The sequence below is a fragment of the Nicotiana tabacum genome, chromosome 22, assembly GCF_000715075.1.
Source record: "Nicotiana tabacum cultivar K326 chromosome 22, ASM71507v2, whole genome shotgun sequence".
NCBI classification, from domain to species: Eukaryota; Viridiplantae; Streptophyta; class Magnoliopsida; order Solanales; family Solanaceae; genus Nicotiana; species Nicotiana tabacum.
Window position 1 is genome coordinate 86,109,669 of NC_134101.1, and position 25,490 is coordinate 86,135,158.

Consider the following 25,490-nt stretch of genomic DNA (forward strand, 5'->3'; position numbering starts at 1 on the left):
GATCTCATCGTCTTCTTCTTCGGTGTACCTTGGCCTGATGAAAGTTTCATATAAATCCGGCAATGGTCGAGGTAATTTCCAACCCTCATTTTTCCTTTTCTTTGCCCATTCTTCATCTCCTGGAGTGGGTTTGAAACCTAGTCCAAAAGGTTTCTTGGTGGTCGGCAAGGTGATGGGTTCTGTTATTCCCTGCAGGGTTCGTCCAAGCCCTTTCCCTGGCCTAAATCCGTGCCGGATCATCTCTTTGGCCACCATAACCGAGGCGTTAGACAAGAAAGGCTGGGGGCAAGGTATTCCCTCTTCATGCTGCTCTGCTAGTACAATCTCGAAAGCTTGATAGACCGTGTGTTCGCTCCCTTCTCTTGGTTCAAGATATGGGATGGATGGGTCCCGATAAATAGCATGCTCGTCTTCTCCATGGACCACGATCTCTCGGTCTTCGTACTCAAACTTCACCATCTGGTGAAGAGTGGAAGGCACAGCTCCTGCCGCATGGATCCAAGGTCTGCCGAGGAGAAAATTGTAGGATGTATCCATGTCGAGCACCTGGAAGGTTACTTCAAACTCGACTGGTCCTATGACCAACAACAGGTCTATTTCCCCCATGGTATCTCTCTTGATGCCGTCGAAAGCCCTTACGCAAACATTATTGGGTCGGATTCTTCCGGTCCCAATTTCCATTCTTTGTAGCGTGGAGAGCGGGCAAATGTCGACACTTGAACCTCCATCCAACATCACCCTCTTGACATAGTAGTCTTCGCATTTAACTGTTAGATGCAGGGCTTTGTTGTGAGCTGCTCCCTCTGGAGGTAAGTCATTCTTGCTGAAAGAGATCTGGTTAACGGCGAAGAACCTCTCCGTCATCCGTTCCAGTTGTTCAACTGAGGTTTCAATTGGTACGTATGCTTCATTCAAAGTCTTGAGCAAGATCTTTTGGTGCTCGGCCGACCTCATCAATAACGATAGCATGGACATTTGCTCGAGGCATTGGCGTAGTTGGTCTACCACTTCGTAGTCTGGCATTTTCATTTGTTGGAAGAAAACTTCTGCTTCTTCAATGCTTACAGGCTTCTTTGGTGGGAAGCGTCTCCGTGTGGCGTTGTTCAGCTCTTGGGTGTTTGAATACCTTCCAATGAGAGTACTTTCTAGAAGTTCCCCTGTGACTTCTTTACCTTTGTATGTTACCAACGTCCTCTGATAGTTCCACGGTACTGTGGACGGGTTTGTCATCGGCTTTTGTGGCACGCGTCCGATAACCACTGGCTCATTCAGCCGAGGTGGTTGAATCATCCCCCGGACCACATAGGCCCCTTTTGGTACGTACATAGGTTTTGCCTTTTTGACCTCAAAGTTCTGCGGCTTCTCTGCTCGACCTCGTGGGATGTAAAGAACTCCATCCTTTACCGGTACCGCTTTCTTCTCCACCTTCTTTTCGGGCTCGCGCTTTGCAGTATTGGCCTTTTCCCCTTTTTCTGGTTTCTGGGCTGTTTCAGGCCTTTTTTCTGCGTCGACAATGGCGATTATAGATTTCAAAGCAGGGTCAAATTCTTTGTCTTCGCAAATCATCCCGATCAGCGGCCCGTTATTATGAGCAGGTAATGGATTGTTAGTCATATTTGGGACCTCCTCGTCCCTTAGCACTATTTTCCCTTGCTCTATCAAATTCTCGACCACTCTTTTCAACGACCAGCAGTCATTTGTATCGTGCCCCTCGGCCCCTGAATGATAGGCGCATCTGACTCCAGCTTTGTAAGAAGGTGACGTCGGGTTTTGCCTTGTTTGAGGGACTGGTTGCAGGAAGCCCAACTAGACTAGCTTCGGGAACAAAGTAGAGTATGGTTCACCGATGGGCGTGAAAGTTCTCCTTCTAGGCGGCTCCTGAGGGCGGAAGTTATTCTGCGGAGGTTGTGGGTTATAGTGGTTGCGGTAAGGAGGCTGATTTCTGGGAGGTGGAGCTTGGCCTCGGTTGGCTTGTTGCGGCGGATGGACATAAGGCTGGGAATTCATGACCATATAGGGTTGATGAGCATATGCCAGATTTGAGTGGGGGTAGTAGTGTTGTGGGGTTCTTTCCGGAAAACGGGGTCGGGGATTACGATATTCCCTTGTTCCTGAGGCTGCCATGGTCGTTTCTTCCTTTTTCTTCCCTCTTGCCATTCCTCCGGACCCGCTTTGGACGGCTTGGGAGGTCGTCTTTATGGCTTCTTGACTCAAAATCCTACCTGTTTTCAGACCATTCTCCACCATCTCTCCAATCTTAATTGCTTCTACAAACGGCTTTCCCATGGCTGACATCATGTTTTGGAAATAGTCAGACTCTTGAGCCTGGAGAAAGGTAGTGACCATTTCCACTTTATCCATGGGAGGCTTCACCCTCGACTCCTGCTCGCGCCACTTAATAGCATACTCTCTGAAGCTTTCTGAAGGTTTCTTTTTCAAGTTTGACAGAGAATTTCGGTCTGGTGCGATGTCGATGTTATACTGGAATTGTCTCACAAAATCTCTAGCGAGATCATCCCAGACATGCCATCGGGACATGTCCTGGTCCATGTAACATTCCGAGGCTATTCCTACCAGACTTTCCCCGAAATATGCCATTAGCAATTCCTCTTTTTCGTCGGCTCCCCTTAATTGGTTGATATTTCTTTAGGTGAGCAATGGGGTCACCGTTCCCGTCGTACTTCTCAAACTTTGGGGTCTTGAAACCCACTGGTAGGTGTACGTGAGGGAACATGCATAGGTCGGCGTAAGAGACGCTTTTCTGTCCGCTCAAACCTTGCATATTCTCCAAACTCTGTTCAAGGCTTCTCATTCTTTTGGCCATCTCATTTTGTTCCGCAATTCTGGGGTTCTGATCCTGCCCAGGTGCAAGCTCGCACTGAGGCTATGGAGGATTAGTGCTGGTAGCGAACCTAGTTGGTTCCATCGAGAAAGATGGGGCTTGGAATGTAAACGAGGACGAGTCAAAAGTCGGCTTGTATGCAGCAGGTTGTGCCATGATCGGGCAAGGTGGTGTAGTAAAGATATTGGTGTTTACATCCGTCGTTGACACTCGAGGATGAGACTCAGAGGGCGATCCCGCAGAGAAGGCTGAAATGGTTGGGTATCCGAATGGGGTAGCAGGATAACTTATGGGGACATTAGAAGTCCCGCTTGTCCTGGAGAATAACTCAGGGAATCCGGGGACGATGCTTGGTGGCTCTTTTCCATTATTCCAGTCATCAAGCATTTCGAGCATGCGAAGCCGCAAGATTCTATTTTCCTCTGCAGTTGCGGATTCGGGCGTGGGGACGGTCGAGTTAGAACTTTCCTCGGAAACAGGGATTGTTGGCAACGGAATCTCTGAAGACATTTCGACACTTCCTTTTGACCTTGTGAAGTAAGTGTGAGCACTGCCTCCTGTCTTAACAATAGGTAATTGAACACTCCCTTTCGATCTCATGGAATACGGGTGCGAGGCCAGACTTTCACCAAACCAACCACCTTTTCCAAAACCTGGAATAAACTCAATGACAAACGAACGGTTAATTCGAATCAAATAACAGATAAGCAATCTCACGTTGGGGCATGATGCACCTATACAGTTAAATGGATTCCTACATGTTTGCGACGAAAGCATGTGTCATTCCGGCATTCTTTTAGGCTTTTATTATTTTTTTCCCTTTTTTTCAATTTTTCTCTTTGGTTAAACCGCGACCGGATCCGATGAGGATTGCCTACGTATCACGATGCCACGTGAATCAGATCATTACGTAGTTCAAAAACACAAATGAGCGTAAAAGAAACACACCTTTTATTGTTGAAACGGTCTATTACAAACTACATTTTGCAAAATAAAGAGCAAACTTTGAAAATAAACCTAGACTCAACATAGACTAAAACAAACTGATGGGAAAAACAGGCAGAAGATGCTAAGATACAGACTCGACTTATGAGTACATTATGGTTTTGAAAATTGGTGCCCGCGGGGCATCATTCGGCCTCGCCGCGGTCCTAGGTGTGAGATCCCTCTCAAGCTGCTCCAGCTCATGCATGGTCTGTTTGACATAACCCATCACTGCCGAGAGGACGGTAACACTGGTCATGTCCTCACATCGTAGACATCGTGTGGTGATGGCATGGGCAATGGCCTTGATCCTATCTCTGGTTTGCTTCTTCTCTATGAGTAGGCGTTTTATCTGATCGCTACACATATTGAATACCTGAGAATCTTGTATATGCTGATTCTTCAGTTGTCGTACTTCTAACTTCATTTGGGCTAACAAGTCGTACCAGTATCTGCTCTCAATTTGGAAATCCTTGGCCTGATTAGCTGTTTTGATCTCAAGTGTAGCCATCTCTCTCTTCATTTTGGCAACAGTTTTCTCGTGGTCGCGTTTCAATTGGTTCAAGTATCGGCAATGCTTCTCTACTCTTATTTCCCACTGTGCCTTGAGCTTTGCCATAATCTTTCTCGATTCTTCTAAACCATCTCGCCATTCCGCGACTTCTCTTTTTAAACCCTTAATCAACTGCTGGTCTGATCGACTTCTGGGCTGTTCATCAAGAGACAATCTCAATTTTTGGATTTGGGCCTTAAGTTCTTCATTCTCTTGGACCAATTTATTCTTTTCGCTTCGATCCGCCGCGATTTGTATGCTGTTATTGAATTTCAGACTGTCAATTTGTAGCTTCAAATCACCGATCTCTGCCCGATACCCCTTTTCTTTTGCTAACCAGTTCCATTGCCCTTGGGACGATTCTACAAAATCTTTGAGATGTGGTCTCTTAGCTGGTCTTTCGCAAGACAGGTCGCCTCTGAACCAAGCGTTATACCCTGGGGCAACTTCCCCTTTTGCTATATCCAACACACAAGTGCTTGCTGTCAGATGTTGGCACTCACTCCAGATTTGGCGAACTTCTTCTTCGGGGAAATGACCGTCTGGACTGATTTCAATCACTTGGGTACTCAGATCTTCATCTTTCGGCACCACTTGATATCTCCCAAGTTGCCTCAAAACCCGATATGGTGCGTAGGGTTGGATGCTTTTAAGTCCCATCAACAGAAAGTGGGGCCTGGTTGCCGGCATGTATATGATTTCCTCAATAGGCGACCATCCGAGTGTCCACTGGATTTGGCTAGCAGTGAGAGTTCGGAAAAATGAGGTCCATGATGTGACGCCCTCAGGTAGATTGAAACCTTTGATTCTAGTGTAGAATTCTCCAATACAAGTTTTTTCGGGCGAACCGTAACCCAAGAGCGGGGAGCGGTGGCATAAATGATCGGTCATCCATATTTGCAACAGTAGGCTACATCCTTCGAAAAAGTCGCCCCTGGCTCGACAAGCAGTGAGAGTCCGGAAAATGTCAGCCATAATCATAGGCGCTAGAGTACTTTTATCTTGGGTAAGCAAAGTACTGACGACCCCAGTTATTTTTAGATCGATGTTGCCGTCCTTCCTTGGGAACACTATAAGACCCAAGAAGGCCGTCATAAAAGCTAACAGCCTGTGTTCGTCCCACTTATGTCGGTTGCCTTTACTACACAGTTTGAAATCCGGCTTATTGAACCCGCCCTCATGACCGTATCTAGCATACATGAGGTGGAGACTGCAGAAACCTTTGGCAAGATCTGGATGGTGAAATGTTCGGGGTATTTTCAGAAAATCCAGAAACCGGTGTACCGTGACGGCCCTAGGTGCAATCAAGTATTTGAACCTTAACGGAGCTTCATCACCCCCAATGTATCCCGCTATTTCTTCCAACGTCGGGGTGAGTTCGAAGTCTGAGAAATGAAATACATTGTGCGCCGAATCCCAGTAAGTGACCAATGATCTGATAATATCGCCCCGAGGCTGAATGTCTAGTAAATCCGGGAGATTTTTCAGATATTTCCTCACTTTGCCTTGCCCCTCCTTGCTTAAGTCGTTCCACCATAATCGCAACTCAAAAGGGATCTTGGTCATCATTGAAAAAGGTTTGTTTTGTATCGTGCTCATCCTGCACATTTATTTAGGGTGATTAAAAAACTTTTATTAGACTCAAAAATTAAAATTATCTAAATTTTTTTTTTTTTAAAAGATTTTTTTTTCAAAACGGGAGGTTGGACCCGATGAGAGTTGCCTACATATCTCACACCGTGTGAGAATCAAACCGGCGTAGTTCGGTCGGATCAAAATAGGGGAAACAAAAATAAAATCCTTTAAAGAAAAGAAGAATAACTCTTTTTTTTTGTTATTTATTTTTTTGAAAAGAGACCAAGGAAATACTTATACATTTTAAACTTCCTTTTTTGAAATTTCGGAAATCTTTTAAGAGGTACTACAAATGAAACAAAAAAAAAATTGATTTTTTTTTTATTTATATATATTTTGGATTTTGAAAGTGATTAAAAGGAATAGTCAAAAAGACAAGCTTTGTTTTCATATTTTTTTTTACGTATTATTTTTTTTAAGAAAATTCCGGCGAGGTTTTGACATTACTCGGACATTGGTTTTTTTTCAAAAGAATAAGTAATTATCTCCCTACCCTGCTATTTTCTTTTTTTTGAAAAATTTTCGGAAACCGGTCAACATGCAGATCTGAAGCAAATAGATGCGCAAAACAAACGGGATGCAGCAGGATGGTCTTTTCATTCCAGGTTGCCTGTCCTAGACGGACCCAACCCCTGTGTTGAGTCCCCTATGTCAAATGCAACATGATGCAGATAAGCGTTCCTACTAGGGATCCGGCATGAGGTTTCGTTATACTAGGTTTATAACCTGGGTAGATGTTCTAGACTTTGTACCCGAGCGGACAACTCGAGTCAAGGAGGGGCAACTTACCGGGAACCAAAAGGCTGTCCGGCTTCGTAACTTATCCGTCCTCTTTCTTATTTCAGGTATCGACACTAACAGAATATGGAGCCTCGACCAGCGAGCTTCTCCCCGGAGGTGAAGAGAGAAGGGTTCGGCACAGTTTATATACAGTTCAGATAATATCAAAGCAGTAAAAAACAAACATTGCAGCACGTTTTGTCAAAACATGTAATAAATATCAGATAATAAAGCCAAATATAACAATTATTCTAAGCTCGAATTCTTGAACCCTGAACCGGAGGTTCTGGGTATTAATTCCCCAGCAGAGTCGCCAGAGCTGTCACACCTCCTTTTTGCGCGCCCCGCCCCGAAGGGTAGAAAATGCGCGATGGGAGTTTTTCCAATTTAAGTGACAATATTCGAAATGGGATTATTTATTTTAATTCAGAGTCGCCACTTGGGAAAGGTTTGGCTTTTGGTGTCCCAAGTCACCGGTTTATCTTGAATCCCAAATCGAGGAAGTTTTCGACTTTTCCAAATGAAGTCTGCGAACCAGAAATTCTAAGTAAGGAATTTTGTTGACCCGAGGGAAGGTGTTAGGCACCCTCGAATCCCGTGGTTCTAGCACGGTCGCTTAAATTGTTATAATGGCTAAATAACTGATTTAAATACATGTTGTGACTTATGTGCTTTTATTAAGTTTAAACCGCTTTTATTATTGTCATTTTTATTTTTATATAATTGCAACGTCGTGAAAGCGCATCTCGAACCACGTCACAATCAATGCACCCATGGTCATCGACACATTTAAACTTCGTTGAGATTTGGATTTGGGTCACATCAATGTGCACCCGAATTTAAGAATGTAATTTAATTAAGTCGCGCCTAAAGCAACTAACGTATTGTTATTTTGGGAAGGCCGTAAAATTCGCTAAACGGCCTGTCCCGAATTCTAAGTATTTTAGTATATACATTTAGAGGGCCCCGCAGCTTGTTCATTTTTTTTTGTTTATCGAGGCTCGTCTCAATTTTATTTAAAGGCTAAACCTATAGTGACTATATTTTCTATTATGTTTGTCACTAAAAAATAAAAGAAAGAAGATACCAATTTTACTTGTTTAAGCAACTACAGGCTAAATTTTTAAAATGTTTGCCGAATCCGAATTTTTGTATTATTACATGATTGATTGTTTATGAGAGTTATCTCATGACTTGTCTTCAACGAGTGAATACGCTTGTTAATTCGCTAAGGGAGATGGCAAACAAACTAATAACATATACTAAACTTACATTAAACGACCTTCAAATTTGAATTTTAAAACTAGCTTATTTGGGCTTTGATTAGTGGAATCGGCTGTTTTATTATGAAAACTACTACTAATTAAACTTAAAAATGCCTATTAGTTTTCCTCAAAAGGCGTCGCATTATTTCAAAACAATGAATCTATATCGAAGCCCATATCGAGCCTAATCGGAACAAGTAGTCTAACAAGAGAGTTGGCGTACATGGCCGAACTGTTAACGTAACCAACTTGAGAATCTGTTTGGGATACATTCATCCTGAAGTCAAACGGAATTAAATACAACAGATTTGACAGTTCAGAGGTCTAGACAGAATACATACAGATGCTTGCCATGATTCTATGTTATAATGTCATAACTAAATCAAGACCCAATGGTTATATGCATTAAAATACGTCTGATCTAACAAACAATGCTATCTAATGGTTCATCTCAATCAGAATGTATATTAGTTCATACAGAGCAATTGCAGTTTGAAGTTAAACAAATGCAAGTCAACTTATCACTTAAACTATGGCTATATTTTGAACACAAGCATTGTGAAGTAAACAACATTCATTTCTTTATTTATGCTTCAAAACTTCAAGCTTTCAACAACACATGGTTTCAGAAGTGTGTACCTGGAAGTGTTTACAGTTGAAGAAGAAGGGAAGTCGGCAGAGTAACAATGGCAACAAATACAGCAGCAGTAACAGCAGATAACAACAGGACAAATCCCAGAACAAAATGCAGCTATAGCCGATAGAACAAGTAGTAACAACACAACAGCAACACCCAGTGCAGTAGAAACAAATGCTTCAAGACAAAACCAAGTCCAGGAGAACAAACAATGCAACCCAAACAATAGACTTAGTCGAGACTTGGAAGAAATCGGGATTGATTGAACAGGTTGAACAAATGAAACCCAAACAACAGTAGGGAGAAACAGTTTCTGATTTTTTGTATATTTTTCTCTCTTGTTTATGTGTCTGTATATGCCTCTCTATGATATCCCTCTCCTATATCTCTCTTCTTTTTCAAAATTCAGTCCCAATTTTCAGTCTCAAAAATCTGTTTGTCTTTTTCTTTTCAAAAATTCCCCTCAAAAATCAGTCTCCGTCCCTTTACTAATGGAAGTTCTGCCTCCTTTTATCCTAAACTCAGGCCACTTTCAACAGCCTGTAAAGCCATCAGAAACCCCCTCCATGTGGTCTGTCCTCTTTTCAGTTTCCACTCAACTATTTAAGTATAAACCCTCCCATGATATTCCCTGACAAACCCTTTTAATTACCTTATTAAACTAAAAGCAGACATGGGCAGCAGGAATATAACCTGACAGCACATGCTGTCAAGTTATTCTTCATCTCAAAAGGGCCTTTATGCACATGTTGTGCACAAATGCACGTGCCACCAATTCAGATTGCAGCTAACAATCCAATCTTTTCATTTTCAGATCCAAATACAGCAACTATAAGTAGCCATACTTGATTCTTACTTTGATTCAAACAAAGTTCCAGCAGGCAATAGATCAAATTGTTACCATTTGAACAACTGAAATTAATTGACGACATATGTCGACTCGACTATACTAATCATAACATGTACAATCGAACAACATGATCAGACATCTAACAGTATTAAGCACATGATTCGAATTGTACTGACTAAACAAAAAATTGCACTGGGGAATCAATTAATCAATCGAATTTGAACTCAATTAGTTGTGCAACTCAACACATATACATGATCAGTAAAGGGAAGGAAAGTTTGATTGAATACAGAGGTCCAGGCAAGGTGGGAAACAAAAGTTGATACAATTCAAAAGCACAAACTAAACCAGACGTTTGGCCATACGGACAGACCTTTAACACATACATGAACTGGACAAAGAAAAGAAAACAAACTTACCTTAAAGCCCTTGAAAAAATCAGAGAAACCAACTCGTGTTTGAATAGACCCTTCTTGGGGTTGAACGGACTTTAATCGAAGTGTTCTCACTGAGAACACTTCGACTAAAGTCCATTAGACCCTAAATACTTTGGCTCAAAAGGACACAGACCAGTCACGAGGAAACCTAGGGCTCCTAAAATCAGATCTGGGATTCATGTTTCCCTGGTTAGATTCGGACCAAACCAAGCATAGTTTGGTCACGAGGGAGGTCCGGGGACTGTCTGGTGTGAAACTGGGGTCAATCGGTGTAAGTCAGGTTCCGACTCGAATCTTCAAATGAAGATTCGAGAAGGTGGGAGGGGATTCGAACTAAGTGGCTGGTGGATTTGGGTTCAGGATGGTGAGGTGCATCTATGGTGTTAAGGTGAGGGCCGCCGGCGTTCATGCCGCCGGGTTTTTGGTGAAGGGAAATGGGGGCGGCTAGGGTTCTGGGGTTTGTGGTGAGGACGATGAAAGGTAGGGGGGTCTGGCTAGGGGGCGTGGGGTAAAGGAATGGGATTATATAGTAAGTGAGTGGTCGATTCCTGGCCGTCGGATGGAGTGAGATGAAGGGTCAGGATCTTTTGGCTGGTAAGGAACGGTGTCGTTTCAACCTAAAGGGGGTTGGGTCGGTCCGGGTGGAATGGGTCGGGTTTGTTCGTGGGTATGGGGAATGCGATCTTGGCCGTTGATCATTCTAAGATCAACGGCCCAGATCAGACCAGATCAAAACGATGTCCTTTGGACGCTCTTGGGGTCAGCTGGTCTGGACCGGGGCAAGCACATGCTTTGGGCTCAATTTGGGCCTCGGATTTTGAATGGGAACAAGCCCAAACCTGATTTCAGGCCAATTTTGCACTCTTTTTCTTTTATTTTTCATTTTTAAAACAAAACTTAATTAAACAAAATTAAACTCCATTAATTAAACACTTAATACAATTATTCACGCATATAAAAATGTTAAAAGTAGGTAAAATTAAACAAGGCAACAATCTGGACAAAAAATGCATATTTTATGATTTTCCATTTAATAACCGGATTACGGTTCAAACTACGCATGACACACATTTTTTGTATTTTGTTTTAATAAAAATAAAAATGGGCAAAAATCATAAATAATTAACAACATACCACGTAAAAATCCAAAAATTGTACAGCAAGAGCAATTGCTATTATTTTTGTTTCTTTTGGAGCGATTATCGCGTAAAACAAAAATCACGTGCTCACACTAAGTAACTATGTCCACCAAGGCACGGGCATACAGAAAGAAATCACCTAGTGTTTCTGTAGTCTCTGATCCTCTGATCTGGGTTTCTGGTTATTGTATCACTCAAACATCTTTGCGACCAAAACGGAAGAAGCGCAAGAACATGAATTTATATGCAAGTTTTGTAACAAAAGTTGCTTTAACGGGAAACGTCAATGGGAGGTCACATGCGGAGTAATTTGGCCTTGATTTCAGCTACCAAACCAATAGACAGAAAAGCACAGCTAACAATAATATAGGTTTCAAATAAAGTGCAAAATCAACCCATTTTTAGTAACTCAGCTGACGCGCCCAAGTTTAAATGGGTTTTGGTTGTAACCCGCTTATTGATTTGACCAAATGTGTGGAACTCGAAATGATCAAACAAACTATTGAGTGAAACAATGTGGCCTGCATGATCTTGAATTTAGAATCATCCATTTTTTTATGGATTTGTTATCGATATGCAAGTATAAACATGAAGGGGAACCTTGCCGCAATCATAAAAGTTGTCGCCGTGTGATCAAGAGGTCACGGGTTTAAAACACGAAAATAACCTCTTATAGAAAATGCAAGGCAAGGCTACACACATCAGACTCAATGTAGTCGGGCCCTTTCCCGGACCTTGCGCATTGCAACAGCTTATTGAATCAGGCTGCCCTCTTAGGCAAGTATAAACATCGAATAAAAATGTTACTACCACCCAGAGGTCCTGCCAAGTTTGACTACGTATCCAAAATAAACTGAGAATAATGGAAGTGAGTAGCATATGATTATCGATCTCCTATTATGTGGTAATATCATCCTCTTACAGATATGTACGTTCGGAAAATAAAAGAGAAACAACTCATAATACAGGGATGTAGATTATTTAATGCTACTCACTGTTTTGTTATTTTTCCCCCTTACGGCTCTTAGGGTAATTTCACAGGTTCAATGTTCCATATGTCTTTGGCATATTCACGAATTGTCCTGTCACTGCTAAACTTGGACGAGCCCGCTGTATTCAAGATTGACATCTTTGTCCACCTCTGCAAAACACCAGTCACATATATATTTGACATGAATAAAAACTAGTAAAACCTGGTTTTTTGCTCAAAGCTCGAAGCATAAACAAGTCATATTTGAAAATGTTAATAATCTGAGTTAATAACATAAACAAACATGAGAAAGTAGATAACATATCCAGAAGGAATTGCAAGCAGTTGGACTTACTTTTTGGTCGCGATATGCCTCATCAACTTTCTCTTGGCATTCTATATAACTGGGAAAATCCTTGCCCACAAGGAAATAGTCAGCACGGCCAAAACCTTCATTTCCTTCCAAGGATCCGATTAGATCATCGTAGTTATATGAGCCAAAAGCACCACTTCTGACAAATTCCTTGACCTCTTCAAAACGTTCATCAGGTACAAACTGCAACATAGGGGAAATAAGATTTTTGTAAAGCCTACGGGCAAGGTCCATCTAATGATCTAAATGGATCTGACAAGCAACTTCGTATGGTTATTTTTTGGTAAAGAAGAATAAAGGGAGGAGAATATACGCAAAAGAAGAAATCTGACCAATTGAAATATATCAATCCAAGAAAAAAGAAATTCATCAAAATGTCAGACAAAAGAGGGTGATTTCACCTTTCCCTCAGCTCTTTCTTTTCTAAGCCCTGCAATTTCATGAGCTTGAGCGCCAAAGAGAAAGAAGTTTTCTTCTCCAACCTCTTCCCTTATTTCAACATTAGCGCCATCCAGTGTACCAATTTGAATACAACCATTCATTGCAAACTTCATATTACTAGTTCCACTGGCTTCCATTCCAGCAGTACTAGTGGGGCAGGAGAAAAAAGAGAGTTAGAGACAAGAGTCAGACATGTAAATCTCTATATAAAGCTAAACCTACATGATTAATGGGAAACATTAGATGTTTCCCGTGGTTATCACATTATTGGGGAAATGAATATGCTCACAAAATATTTTCAGCTGTTAGTTGCAACCTTTAAGTACTATCATTAACTGACAACATAAAATCATCCCATTTCATGAACCATTAGTTGGCAGCTATTAAAGCTAAACCTACATGATTAATGGGAAACATTAGATGTTTGGCGTGGTTATCACATTATTGGGGAAATGAATATGCTCACAAAATATTTTCAGCTGTTAGTTGCAACCTTTAAGTACTATCATTAACTGACAACATAAAATCATCCCATTTCATGAACCATTAGTTGGCAGCTATTAAAGTTTCCTACTTGAAAAAAATTTCTCTTGAAATAGACTCGCCACAAGCAGTGGCGGAGGTAGGCCTTCTGCTAAGGGGGTTCAAAAAAGGAATAAGTTAAAAAATTTAAAGAGATTGTAGCTAGTGGGAATTAAACCAATGACCTCACAATGGTTTTGAACCCCCTTGACCACTAAGCCATGTTTTTGGGCTGTGTGAAGGGGATTCAAAACATAATATATAGAGGTAAAAATCAGATTTTCCCTTATATACACAATGTAATTTCTCGGCGAAGGGGGTTCCGGTGAACACCCTTGCGCCCCCCTAAATCCGCCCCTGGCCACAAGTTCCTCATTTAAGTACAAATCTGTTTGTATTAAAATTGGGCAGAAGCATTAACAGCCACCGATAAAGAAAAAGAAGCATGAAGATCAAAAACTGCTTTCCCTGTTACCTGCCTTTGATGTAAATACGGGTTCACCTGAAATATTCACATCAAATGCATTCACCAATGCAGCAGATGTTAAAAAACTGATGTCGTCTACATAAAGACAGGACACTTAAGCGAGAGTCAAAATGCATAAGAACTGGTGTCTTACCAAGAAATGGTGCCCAAAGTAATTTTTCTATATTATTACATATTGTAGAACCATCAATAGTATCGAATTTTTCTTGTAATAGGTGAAATTCCAAGTAGATTGTATGCATTTTACTGCCGGGAAAATCAAATATCAAATGGTGCTGCTTTGAGTCTGTGAACGAGTGAGATGATCACTGTCGTGTCCCGCACACATCATTTCTACATGCACTCAATTTGATGCAAAAATGAACATGTATTTGGTGAATGCTACAAAATGTAACCTGAATCATTACAATATTGTAGCATGATATCATTCAAAACATCCAAGAGTTATACTAGGAATGAGAACTAAGCAGCTAGCCGACCAATTAATGTTTTCACAAACAAGTTGCTGGATCAATTGTTGCCAATGGCAGCAAATCTATGAAAAAAGGCGATTCAAAAGAAAGATGGAATCAGTTAAATACCTGATATGTTCTGATAGATCGCTAGCAGGAATTAGCAATTCAGCAACACTTACATTGTAATCTGGCACAAATATTACCTACAAGATAAAAAGGAGAGGACTCTTCAGGTTGAAGTTGCAGAAAGTAATCACATGATGAAACAGATCCAGAACTATCACCGTCAAAATTGCCGAGAAGTAAACTAAAAATAAAATGACTTTCAAATGCACTAGAAAACAATAGCCTGTATCAAATAAGCAAAAACTTCTAAGACAAATAATCAAGCTGATACCTTCAATAAATCACCTATTTCTGGATCATGATTTATAGTAGCGCCAACATCTGTGATAAACTTTACAATCCTCTTCGCTTGCACATATGTGGCAAAAGCTTTTCCTCCAAATATGCATACTCGAGGAACATATTTAGCCTTTCTTTCTGCAGCTGTCATCTCTTTCATCTTCTTGTACCGATAAACGATGCCGAAGATATTTAACAGTTGTCGCTTATACTCGTGAATGCGTTTTACCTGATAATATGTTTTTCAATTGACAAATGCATGATATTTTTTCCAGAAACAAGATATTATTCATAAACTAAGACAAAGGAAACTAATCTCTTATGGCTAAAACTGAAACTCAGATGGAGAAGAACACACCTGAATATCAAACATTGCATCTGGGATGACAGAATACCCTGTCTTTTCTTTGAGAAAGGACACAGCCTTAATCTTGTTGCTCCTTTTTGCTTCCCTCCACTCAATTTGAAGATCTTCATTATCAACAAACTGTGTATAATACCCGCAGCCCAGTTAGAACATAAAGGTGAATCTTTTAGGCACATACACTCAGTTTGAAATTGGAACTGCGTTATAAATAGTGATGATGCGTATATGTTGTATTTGTGAACTTCACTATCATTGTAAGAAGATGAAGGTTCAACGTAATTTAATTTGCATTGTTTTGGTTCATTCTACTGAAATTATGTCATTCAAAACTCCCCATTGTAATTCAGTTTTCAGTTATTCTACTAATCTTGATATTTGTTGTCGACGGCATTGACTAAAATTCTGAAAACCAATTGAAAGTGGAGGGTAACCACGAGATATGCTCAGTTTCAAGGGTGCCTAACACCTTCCCTTTAGCCAAAGGAATTTCCTTGCCTACTCTCTGTTTTCATCAAACCATTTGAAGTCAATTTTTCAAGAGGGTTTCATTTCAGAACCAAGTTCAAGTTTCGAAAAGAATTTCAAATAGATTGAGCAAGTGACCTTATACACTTGGTCAATTAGATTGTTTCCTTATGTTGCTAGTAACTCCAAAGTTTTCAAAACCCTTTTGGATCGTTAAATCGTCACGAACACTTACCCTTCACATGTTTCCGAGAATAAGAAACCATAAGTCTTAAAGATTCTGCAAATTTTTGCAAGGTGCAACAGAGGGATGCATTTTCAACTATTTAACAATAAACATCATAAATCATACACTTCATCTTCTTAAACATGCCACGTCAAAAAAGGCAAGAGAAATACCTGCTGCAGTTCTGCCAACTTTTCAGTATTCAGGACCCAGTCCTCTGTACCAGTCCACTTAGTTATGATACTACTAAGAGGAGGATTGCAGAAACGAATCCATCTTCTTGGAGTCACTCCATTTGTTTTGTTCTGGAACTTTTCAGGCCAGAGCTGTAAACATTAAGAGTAAAATAATACATGAATGAGAACTCAGTTTTACCAAAATCACTGATCTGATGCATATTCAAAGATTCATGCTAATGATGCTTACCTCATAGAACTCATTGAAAACCTCCTCCTTCACAATTTCGCTATGGATCTCAGCAACTCCATTAACAGCATGGCCTCCCACAACACACAGGTTAGCCATGCGGACCATTTTTGGTGGTATAACAGCAGGTTCTGGCACCACTGTAGTTTTCTTATCAATGTCCTTTGCACCTGGTTCTGGCTTCAGACTAGTTTTCTTACCAGTGTCATCTTCCTCATTTTTGTCTTCTTCATCATTCGTCACAACTTCAACTTTGTCACTAACTTCTACTGTTTCAGTATCAGCATCAACCAGTCTTTCAGGCTTAGTAAATAAATCTGCAACGGAACTGGGAATATCAAAATTTTCTAAAATTCTCATAGCAGCCAACTTTTCCTCCAATTTGTCCAGCTCTAGTGATCCATATTTTGATACAATTTCATGTACCAGCTGTTAGGGACAGCATATTGCAGAAATTAGTCAAAACTTCAACATGCAAAATCGAATAGATTTGTTGAATTTTTAGTTCCACACCTCCTCGTCAATCATCTGAATGATTTCGACATGTCTAGGGAGCAGCTTCTCCATCAACTCATAACTCCATTTCTCCAGCGCCTCAGGCAAAACAGTATGGTTTGTGTAAGCCACAGTCCTGGTAAGTTTCCACCATTAAGGATGTCAGTGTTACTTTAAAAGTAGGAGCTAATGCTTTTCTGTTTAAAAGAGTGTTCCTATCTCCTGTTATTTGATGTGTCTGAAGTTTGATCGCCAATCAGTCCATGTGGAACTGAAGTTCAGAAATAAGTATCTCAATACCAAAGTATATCACTCGAATCATGAATTTAAAACAAATTCACATGATGCTTATCTGTGCAGTTTATTCAGCACAAAAATCAACGTCAGCAGAAACCTCAATATGCTAATGCAAATCATGTAAATTTTAAGTACCTTTTAGTAATATTCCAAGCTTCCTTCCAACTCAAGCCCTTCAAATCAATCAATATTCGCATCAGCTCCGGGATACAAAGAGTAGGGTGGGTGTCATTCATCTGCACAGCAACTTTTTCAGGAAACTCTTCCCACTTGATACGATCGCCTGATCTCCTCTCAAATCGTGCAATAATATCTTGGAGTGAAGCCGAGCATAAGGTATATTGTTGCTTCAAGCGAAGGATCTTCCCCTCCACTGATCCATCCCCAGGGTAGAGTATGTAACATATCTGATGTTAGAGAAAAGCCAGCTTAGCCATCTATTTAATGCCCTGCCATTTATGTCGCTATGTCCCTAATGTAATTGAAGATAAGCCTCCAACCCCTGCCTTCCCCCCACCCCCACACCCGGAAAAAGGGAAGAAAGGTGAGGGGAAAAAAAACAAGAAAAGAGTAGGTCAAAATATGCCTAGGACAGACAAGAATGTCGATATCAGGTCTTTTGGTCTTGACCTTTTCTACCAAAAAAAAATATAGTCATCAGTCTCCCGTTAGATCAGTGTTCTGATCATCCAATGTATAGATAGTAAACCATCTGGTAAATTCAAGACACCGATAAATGCATCTTTATAAAGTCCAATGTTATGATGGAACCCGAAATCATGTCCTGTAAGAATTGTTGGTCTGAAAACGCAGTGATTATTGTGACGGCAAACTGAGAAGGCTCATACTGAAGCCTAAATTCACATTAGGAAAAGGCGAATGGAATATAAAAATGTTCTACGAAATAATAGATTAACCGAACCTTCTCGGCATTTGCTTGGGCTTCACATGCTTTGGTGTGCTCTCCAGAGTTGAAAGCAGATAAATCAAAATCCGCTGATGGAACCTGTGTAGACCACAGTCGGAGGTTGATTGTGGTTTTAGTCTTATACCCTGGTATGGGAACATCATATGCAACTGCTTTTATATCCTCTCCACCAATCCAATACTTCTTTCCATCTGATCCTGTAGTGACTTTGCCATAGAATTTGATAGGATATGAAACATCATTCCTCACAATTTCCCATGGACTGCCAAGCTGCATTGACAACTAGCAATAATGAACATCCACATTGCATGAACTAAATAAAAAGTCATAAAGAAAGAGAACAAAGGAATTTGAAAGCTCTAAAGGGAAGAGGTGAATAGTACACAACAAGGATATAAATAATCTTAGGACGTAAACACACATGCAATCAAGAACTAATGAAGTAATAGCAAGCGTACTTCAAGCCAATCTTCAGCCAACTCCTCCTGACCATCTTTAGTAATCTGTTGCTTAAATAACCCATATTTGTACCTAAGTCCATAGCCCCATGCTGGGTAATTTAGCGTTGCCAAAGAGTCCAGAAAACAGGAAGCAAGCCGCCCCAAACCCCCATTTCCTAGAGCAGCATCTGGCTCCTGTCAGTAATTGTTACATAAATAACAAGAAGTTAACTCCAACAAAAACACAAACAGGATTGGCTCTTATGGCTTCTCAATACAACAAAACAGTGGATGCATGATGTCACAAATGAATACACATAGTCCAATTGTTTTAGGGTAAAACCAAAAGAACTTGGAAAGCTAGAAAATTTTCTGATGCATGAGATAAAAGTCACACTAACCTGAGAAACCACATTTTCTAGATTGTGGCCAAGATTTTTCAGAGCTTCTGCATATGACCCGGTAAGCTCCAGATTACCAATTGCATTCAACAATGCTCTACCCTAAAGAGTAGATAAAGGCATAAATTAAAGTCTAACTGCCATAGACTTGCTTACGCATGTTTTCAGGAACTTTCATGTGTAACAAATAAATATAAAGACAATTAGTCAGCAAAATATCAAACTGATTAATTTCCTATTAAATGAATTAGGCCATATCTCTGCAGAGCGAATTAGTATTATCAAAGAGCAAAGAGAAAGTAAGATTAATCAGATACCTGCAGAAATTCCATGGATAGATAGTATGCCTGCTTCAAATTCATCTTCTCATAAAAATCATAGGTAGCATTCCAATTAATAAGAAGTGAATCAAGGACACTTTGGGCTGTTGCAAAGAATGCCTTAGGCAGCTCAAACCTTTCAGGAGAGAATAAAGGTGTGAATTCTGCATGGTATCTGATACTTGAGGCAACAGATGCGGCATCAGGAGCAAAAGAACTCAGAACACTCTCAGCACCTATATATGTCATGCGAGGGAATACATAAATCCCAAATAATAAACTGGAAGGAACCGATGGAAATAACAACTTTGTGTATCAGGTCCTTTGGAAGTTAGATTTCTGAGCTATCCTATAGAAGTTTCTATTAGGAAATAGAGATTGGACCTAACTCAACCTCAAAAGCTAGCTCGTGAGGTGAGAATTGCTCAAGACCAATGTGGGACAATTCCACACCCTCGCGCATGCCCAAGCCTGCCAACTTGAGCGTGGACAACATAATATGGGGACCCAATATTGCGTAAACCAAGAATTGGGATGAGTCCGGTTTTGCTACCATGTTAAGAAATGGACAATGGTCTTAACTCAACTCCAAAAGCTAACTCATAAGGTGAGCATTGATCAAGATCATACAAGGCAACCAAATATTTCCACATAACGGTTAAATGATGGTCTACTTGTATTAAGTTAATGTTGTAAAATTGAAAGGCAAAAAGTTATGTCATATTTCTGTTTTTGGCTCCATGTATATTGTATACATATGCAGAAAATTGTACTCCCCTTGTTTTTTCAACTTATGTAATCCTATTTCCCTTTTATTCTGTTTAAAAAAGAATGATCCCTTTCTAAATTTGAAAATAATTTAACTTAAATCTACCATTTTACCGATAATGACAAGTTTTTATACCCACACAAGTGTTATGGCATGTTTAAGATCACAAGTTTCAAAAGCCTTCATTTCTTTCTTAAACTATTTGCTCAGTCAAATAGGTTCACATAAAGAATGGAGTAAAATGTGTTTATATAATAAACCACAACCAACTCCAAATCTATTGACTCTAGATACTAGATCTGCCTTTGTTCAAATGGTGAATTCTGATTCCTTTTAGCACTCCATCTCGTCATGAAATAAGAAAGGAGCAAGAAATCTTAATGATATCACATTAAAACTCCCACATTGGTTGAGGATATGGGCCATAGTCTGGTCTTCGACCATTTTTCTTAACACCGGTTGGACTGATTAGGCAGAAATTAACCAACTTTGATTCACTTAAAATGCAGATAATTGTTGATCTCATCAAAAACCAACACCGGAAACTAAACTTGAACTTTCAGAATATCACAATTCGTGCAAATCAAAGAAACTAAACAACAAGGTCAACAAACTCCCAAAATTATCCGTAGAAACATGGAAATCAGGATGTTAGGAGTAGGATTGACACCTTCCTCAGTAATAGGATCCTCAACAATACTGCCTCTGTTCCATTTGATGACACTCTCTCCGTATTAATAAAGAATGATACCTTTGTATATTTGAAAATAAATTAACTTTAAACCTTGCATTATTACCCTTAATAATTGACGCACAGAAATCTCAACTACATGTTCAAACTCTGTGTCCAGTCATGCACCATACGATCACATAAAATGAAACAAACAGGAGTAGTTGTTAATCAGAGTGAAAACAGAACTATCAAACAAACTAAACTTTTTTCGTGAAAATCGTAGAAATTAAACAAGAAGGTCAACAAACTCACAAAAACAATTGCTAATTAATTAGACATTAAAGTAAGGAAACATTAGGAGTTAGAATGAGACCTTCCTCAGTAACCGGATCCTGAACTTTCTGCTTCGGCTCACTTGAGACGCTCTTCACGTGGAAACAACGTTTTACACCCCGAAAATCCGAGGTTCTAGTGAGGAACAACTTCGAACTTCTGTTTCTAGAATTGAAACCGATCAATCTCGAGTTTGAGGCGTAATGCGTGAACAACTCTGCTCCATTTGCAGTCGCACAGTACGACGACGTCGCCATTTGCTCCTCGCAGATCTATTTTTTTACCAAATGTTCAAATGAACTCGCTGATTTCAATTTCCACTATATCTGCATAAAAACTACCAAAAAATTCGATTCTGAATTCCGAATCTCAGTGCTGTGAGAGTGAGAAATGGAGAGTTTATGAAGGTGAAGAGAATGTTGAGAAGGGACTTATGATCTAAGCAGTATAGGTATTGTTGACTGTGTTGTGAGCGACTGGTTGCAGTGGCACGCGGATAACTATTGGGAAGACGTGATCAGATGGCGTGATTTAGGATTACTGAGGGAGAGTATTAATGAAGGGTTGTACCTTTTAGTTGTACATTCTAGTTGTACTATACCAATCATATATTTTGTATTTTGTATTTCGTATCCTGTATTTCATATTAGATTATCTAGTTAGGAGTTAGACTAGGAATGTCATTGGTCGTCTGATGCAGGGTTGTACCTTCTAATTGTACTATATCAGCCATTTATTTCGTATTTCGTATCCTGTATTTCATATTTCATATCTCTTATATATTGTTGTTATTTTTATTACGCATTTTTATGGTACTAATATATCATCTTCTATTGCTTTTTTGAGTCGAGGTCTCCTAGAAACAGCCTCTCTACCCTTCGGGTAGGGGTAAGGTCTGCATACATATTACCCTCCCAGACCCCACTTGTGGGATTATACTGGGTCGTCGTTGTTGTTGATGTTGTGTCTACTTGTGGAAATGTCACGTTCCTGGATAATCAAAAGTTAATTATATTCAATGGAATCACGATTATCCCCTGCACCGGGACTAGTAAGTACTGTGGATCTTACCCTACCTAAATTACATAGTGGGTTTTGATCTCTTACGTCCGAGACCCATGGAAGATTTCTAGAAAGTAGTACACTGTTGCTTCTACCCAAAAGCAACGGACCTGATGGCTGATGGATCTCGTAAAACTAAAGGGGAAAATATAATAGTTACTATGAGCCCGTTTGTATTGACTTAAAAAAAGTGGCTTTTAAGCATAAAGCACTTTTTAAGTGCTGAAACTTGTTTTATAAATAAGTAGTTAGTGTTTGGATAAAAGTGTTGAAACTGAAAAAAAGTTATTGAAGTGTTTGGCAAACAAGTATTGGTAAGCACTTATTTATGTTAAAATGACTGAAATACCCTAAAAGTTGTTAACACTATAAAATAAATGATTATTACAATATTTTATTCTAACTGATGCATATACAAATAATTTATAATTTAGTTTAATTTTAATTTAAACTGATTACCTAAATATAAATTATTTATTTAAATAATATACAACAATTAATCATTTGACCAAAAAAATAATTTTTCGCTCATAACTTTAAATTCTAGGGTAACATGTAAACTCATTGATAGATTTTGATTTAAAATATAGTTTCACCAATTAAAAAAAGGAGGGATTCAACAGCAATTTTTTTTAAAATGTCATGGAACCAGAAAAAAAAAACTAAAAAAACAATGTTTACAAAATATTAGAATCTGTCAAACATTTTATTTATAAAGCTAGTGTTAGCTTTACGGTTAAAACATCAACGAAATTGATAATTTTTGAAAATGACAGCAGAAAGATTGAAAACAAGATTAGATGGCACAGAGATTTAATTAGTAAGGGAAGGGTAGTTTTGGGGTCTAGAAAAAGTAAAAGGGATAATAGGGTAAATTACTTGGTCAAACATAAGGAGCTTGTAAGCCAAAAAGCAATAAGTTGGGGTGGCCCAACTTATTGTTTTTGACTTATTTTGGGTGTTTTAGCTTAAAAGCACTTTTATGATTTATCCAAACACTCAAATAAGCCCAAAAGTACTTTTAAGCTGGTTTGACCAGCTTTTAAGTCAATCCAAACACCAGCTGTTTACATCATTAAGTAATTTAATTTTAGCATTTAAAATATATATTACCTGGTAACAAAAATATTTAGTTACCGAAATATATATATAAAGTATTTAATTATAATTAAGTAATGAATATGAAATAAAATTTTATATAAAAGATATCCTATTTATTGGTGTGACTTGAACATCAAGGATAAAAATTTTGTGGATAAAAGTATTTGAGGTTTGAAATTTAGAAGAAAAAAAAGTAAAAGAAAATTTTTAAAAATGTGTTTGACTGTTTCCTTTTATGGCTATAAAATTATGTTATTAAGTATAAAATAGAATGTTTAAATATAAATTATTTTTTATATACAAATGTGTTATTTGTTTAAACGAACTAAAAGGAAAATATTGTCCACATAAAATAAAACACAAAATATATTTTTTTTAATTTCAATATTTCTTAAAATAGTGGTGTCGGTCAGTTTAAGCTAGTTGGACTATTGTACTAAGTATATGCTATCTTTCACCATTCTATGTGCTCTTCCAATTTCAATTTATATGAGGCGGTTTGACTCGTCATTGAGTTTAACAAAAAATATTATTGTGCTAAAAGCGTAAGGGATAAGCTTTAGGGGGACATGATCGTGATATTTGGTTATAAAAGCTTCTCATTAAGGGTAAAATAAATAAAATAAAAAGATTAAAGTTAAATTGTTTTCAAATATAAATATACAATCTTTTTAGAACAAGAAATTACTAAAATAGTTTTTATTATATTGAAATTTGAATCGTCATCTATCAAAGTCTTTATTCTATTTCATTAACCCTTAGATCATGCCATGGATATTGGATGGGAAGAAAAAGAAGTAACTAGAGTTGGCGTTGGTGGATGTATCGAATTACTACCACTTGATGTGATATTTTGGGGCAAGCGTACGAAAACATGGTGTTCGTTAATTGCTTTGTGGGTCAAGGCAGGAGAGTGACCGTCCATTTGCTTTTCACAGAGATATTCAAATCATAGACGGAGAGATTTTGGACACTACTATCTTGTCTCCTCTTACTATAAACTCATTTTGATTTCATATGGTTAGGGGTGCACATAAGATCAAACCAAATCAATAAAAGTCGGATTTTTCAATCTCGGTTATTCTCGAGTTTTCGGATTTTTCAAGTTTTTTCGGGTGGGTTTCGGTAAAATCTTCGTAGCACAAAATATATAATGTGTGCCCAAAATACTTCTTTAATCCTAGTAAGATACAACTATATAAGGTATTTTTCAAGAAAATAATGCAAAATATGAGATGTCTCGTAGTATTATCCTAAAATATTCAACAATAAAGATAATAAAATTATGTAATATAAATATTGCTAATTAAAAAGTCATAATAAAAATAAACATAATCTGAAAGTACTAAATAATGCTAAAATAAGTAGACAAATAAGCGAGTATTAATTAAATGACTAAACGCTAAAGAAAAAATAAAAAGAGGTTATGCATTTTTATTTTAAATTATTGCAAAACAAAAAATAGATATTCAATACATTGTCGTTCGTAATACTGAATTGAATGTCTTTTGTTAGCATTAGTATTGATTTGATTTTGGTTTGGGCTTTTGTTAGCATTATTTAAGGGAATTTTTACATTCCTGTGCCATATAGAAAACTATATTACCATCAATGTTTAAGGTTTGATATAATTACATTTATTATACCTAATTACCAATTCTATATCATAATGTGTTTTAACGATACATTAATTGTACCGTATATCACTCATAAATTAATGGTACCGTATATTCCTCCAAATCCTCACCCCCTCCCCCTCCCCCCCCCCCCACAGCCTCACCCACGTATCACCCCACACCCACGTTTCAAACCATTATTCCCTCTGCTAAAACCAGAGAAACATATGTAACCCCTACCATTAACGTCCAAATTCAACTTTTTTCTTCTACAACCAGTCAAAATTGAAGTCAAATCTTTAAAGTTCATACATACATTTACTTTTAGCTTCAAAATTTCTCAATGAAGAAGAACAAACCTTCAAAGCACAGCCCTAAAAAAGCTCTAGAAGCTGATATACCTTCTTTCGATTTGGGTGTATTATCATCACATTCACCCAAAAAGCAAGGGAAATCTGCACATGCAATTGTACATATGAAGCATAGTCTTTCTCCGCTTCAAATCAGGGCTGAAGCTATAACTAAATAAAAGCATGATTTCGATGCTAGAGAATCTTCGAGGCCAATCAAACAAGCGGAAAGGAAACGAAAAGAGATAGTGTTCGATGAGGATTTTGTAGAAGATGTGACTATCAGTAAACCTGGAAAGAAAGCGAAGGTGGCTCCCAGTTCAAAAACTCCCAAAAGAAGAAAAATTCAAAAAAGCCCTTAGTGTTAAATCTCCTAAAAATGTTCGAAAACAGTCATTGGTGAAGGTAAGAATTTAGTAATTTCTTCACTAGTTATTTCGCTTGTT

General features: G+C 38.7%; 1 protein-coding gene across 1 annotated transcript; it reads right to left on the reverse strand.

The window, feature by feature from the left end:
* Positions 1 to 11,991: 11,991 nt before the first annotated feature.
* On the reverse strand, positions 11,992 to 21,496 carry LOC107810306 (alpha-1,4 glucan phosphorylase L-1 isozyme, chloroplastic/amyloplastic). Its single transcript, XM_016635072.2, has 15 exons — positions 20,956 to 21,496; positions 19,138 to 19,376; positions 18,821 to 18,922; positions 18,438 to 18,614; positions 17,974 to 18,249; positions 17,187 to 17,458; positions 16,773 to 16,890; positions 16,260 to 16,688; positions 16,007 to 16,159; positions 15,134 to 15,262; positions 14,768 to 15,004; positions 14,497 to 14,573; positions 12,867 to 13,053; positions 12,448 to 12,648; positions 11,992 to 12,263 (listed from the first exon to the last, which is right to left on the reverse strand). Exons 1-15 carry the CDS (start codon positions 21,170 to 21,172, stop codon positions 12,147 to 12,149), a joined length of 2,931 nt encoding a protein of 976 aa, XP_016490558.2. The 5' UTR covers positions 21,173 to 21,496; the 3' UTR covers positions 11,992 to 12,146.
* Between the last annotated feature and the right edge of the window lie 3,994 nt (positions 21,497 to 25,490).

Excerpts from the sequence above, each read along its gene's own strand:
- LOC107810306 (XM_016635072.2), bottom strand. The coding sequence starts at position 21,172 with ATGGCGACGTCGTCGTACTGTGCGACTGCAAATGGAGCAGAGTTGTTC. Across the intron at positions 18,615-18,820 it reads TAGAAAATGTGGTTTCTCAG|GAGCCAGATGCTGCTCTAGG; the intron begins GTTAGTGTGACT and ends AATTACTGACAG. Across the intron at positions 13,054-14,496 it reads GATCTATCAGAACATATCAG|TACTGCTGGAATGGAAGCCA; the intron begins GTATTTAACTGA and ends CTGCCCCACTAG.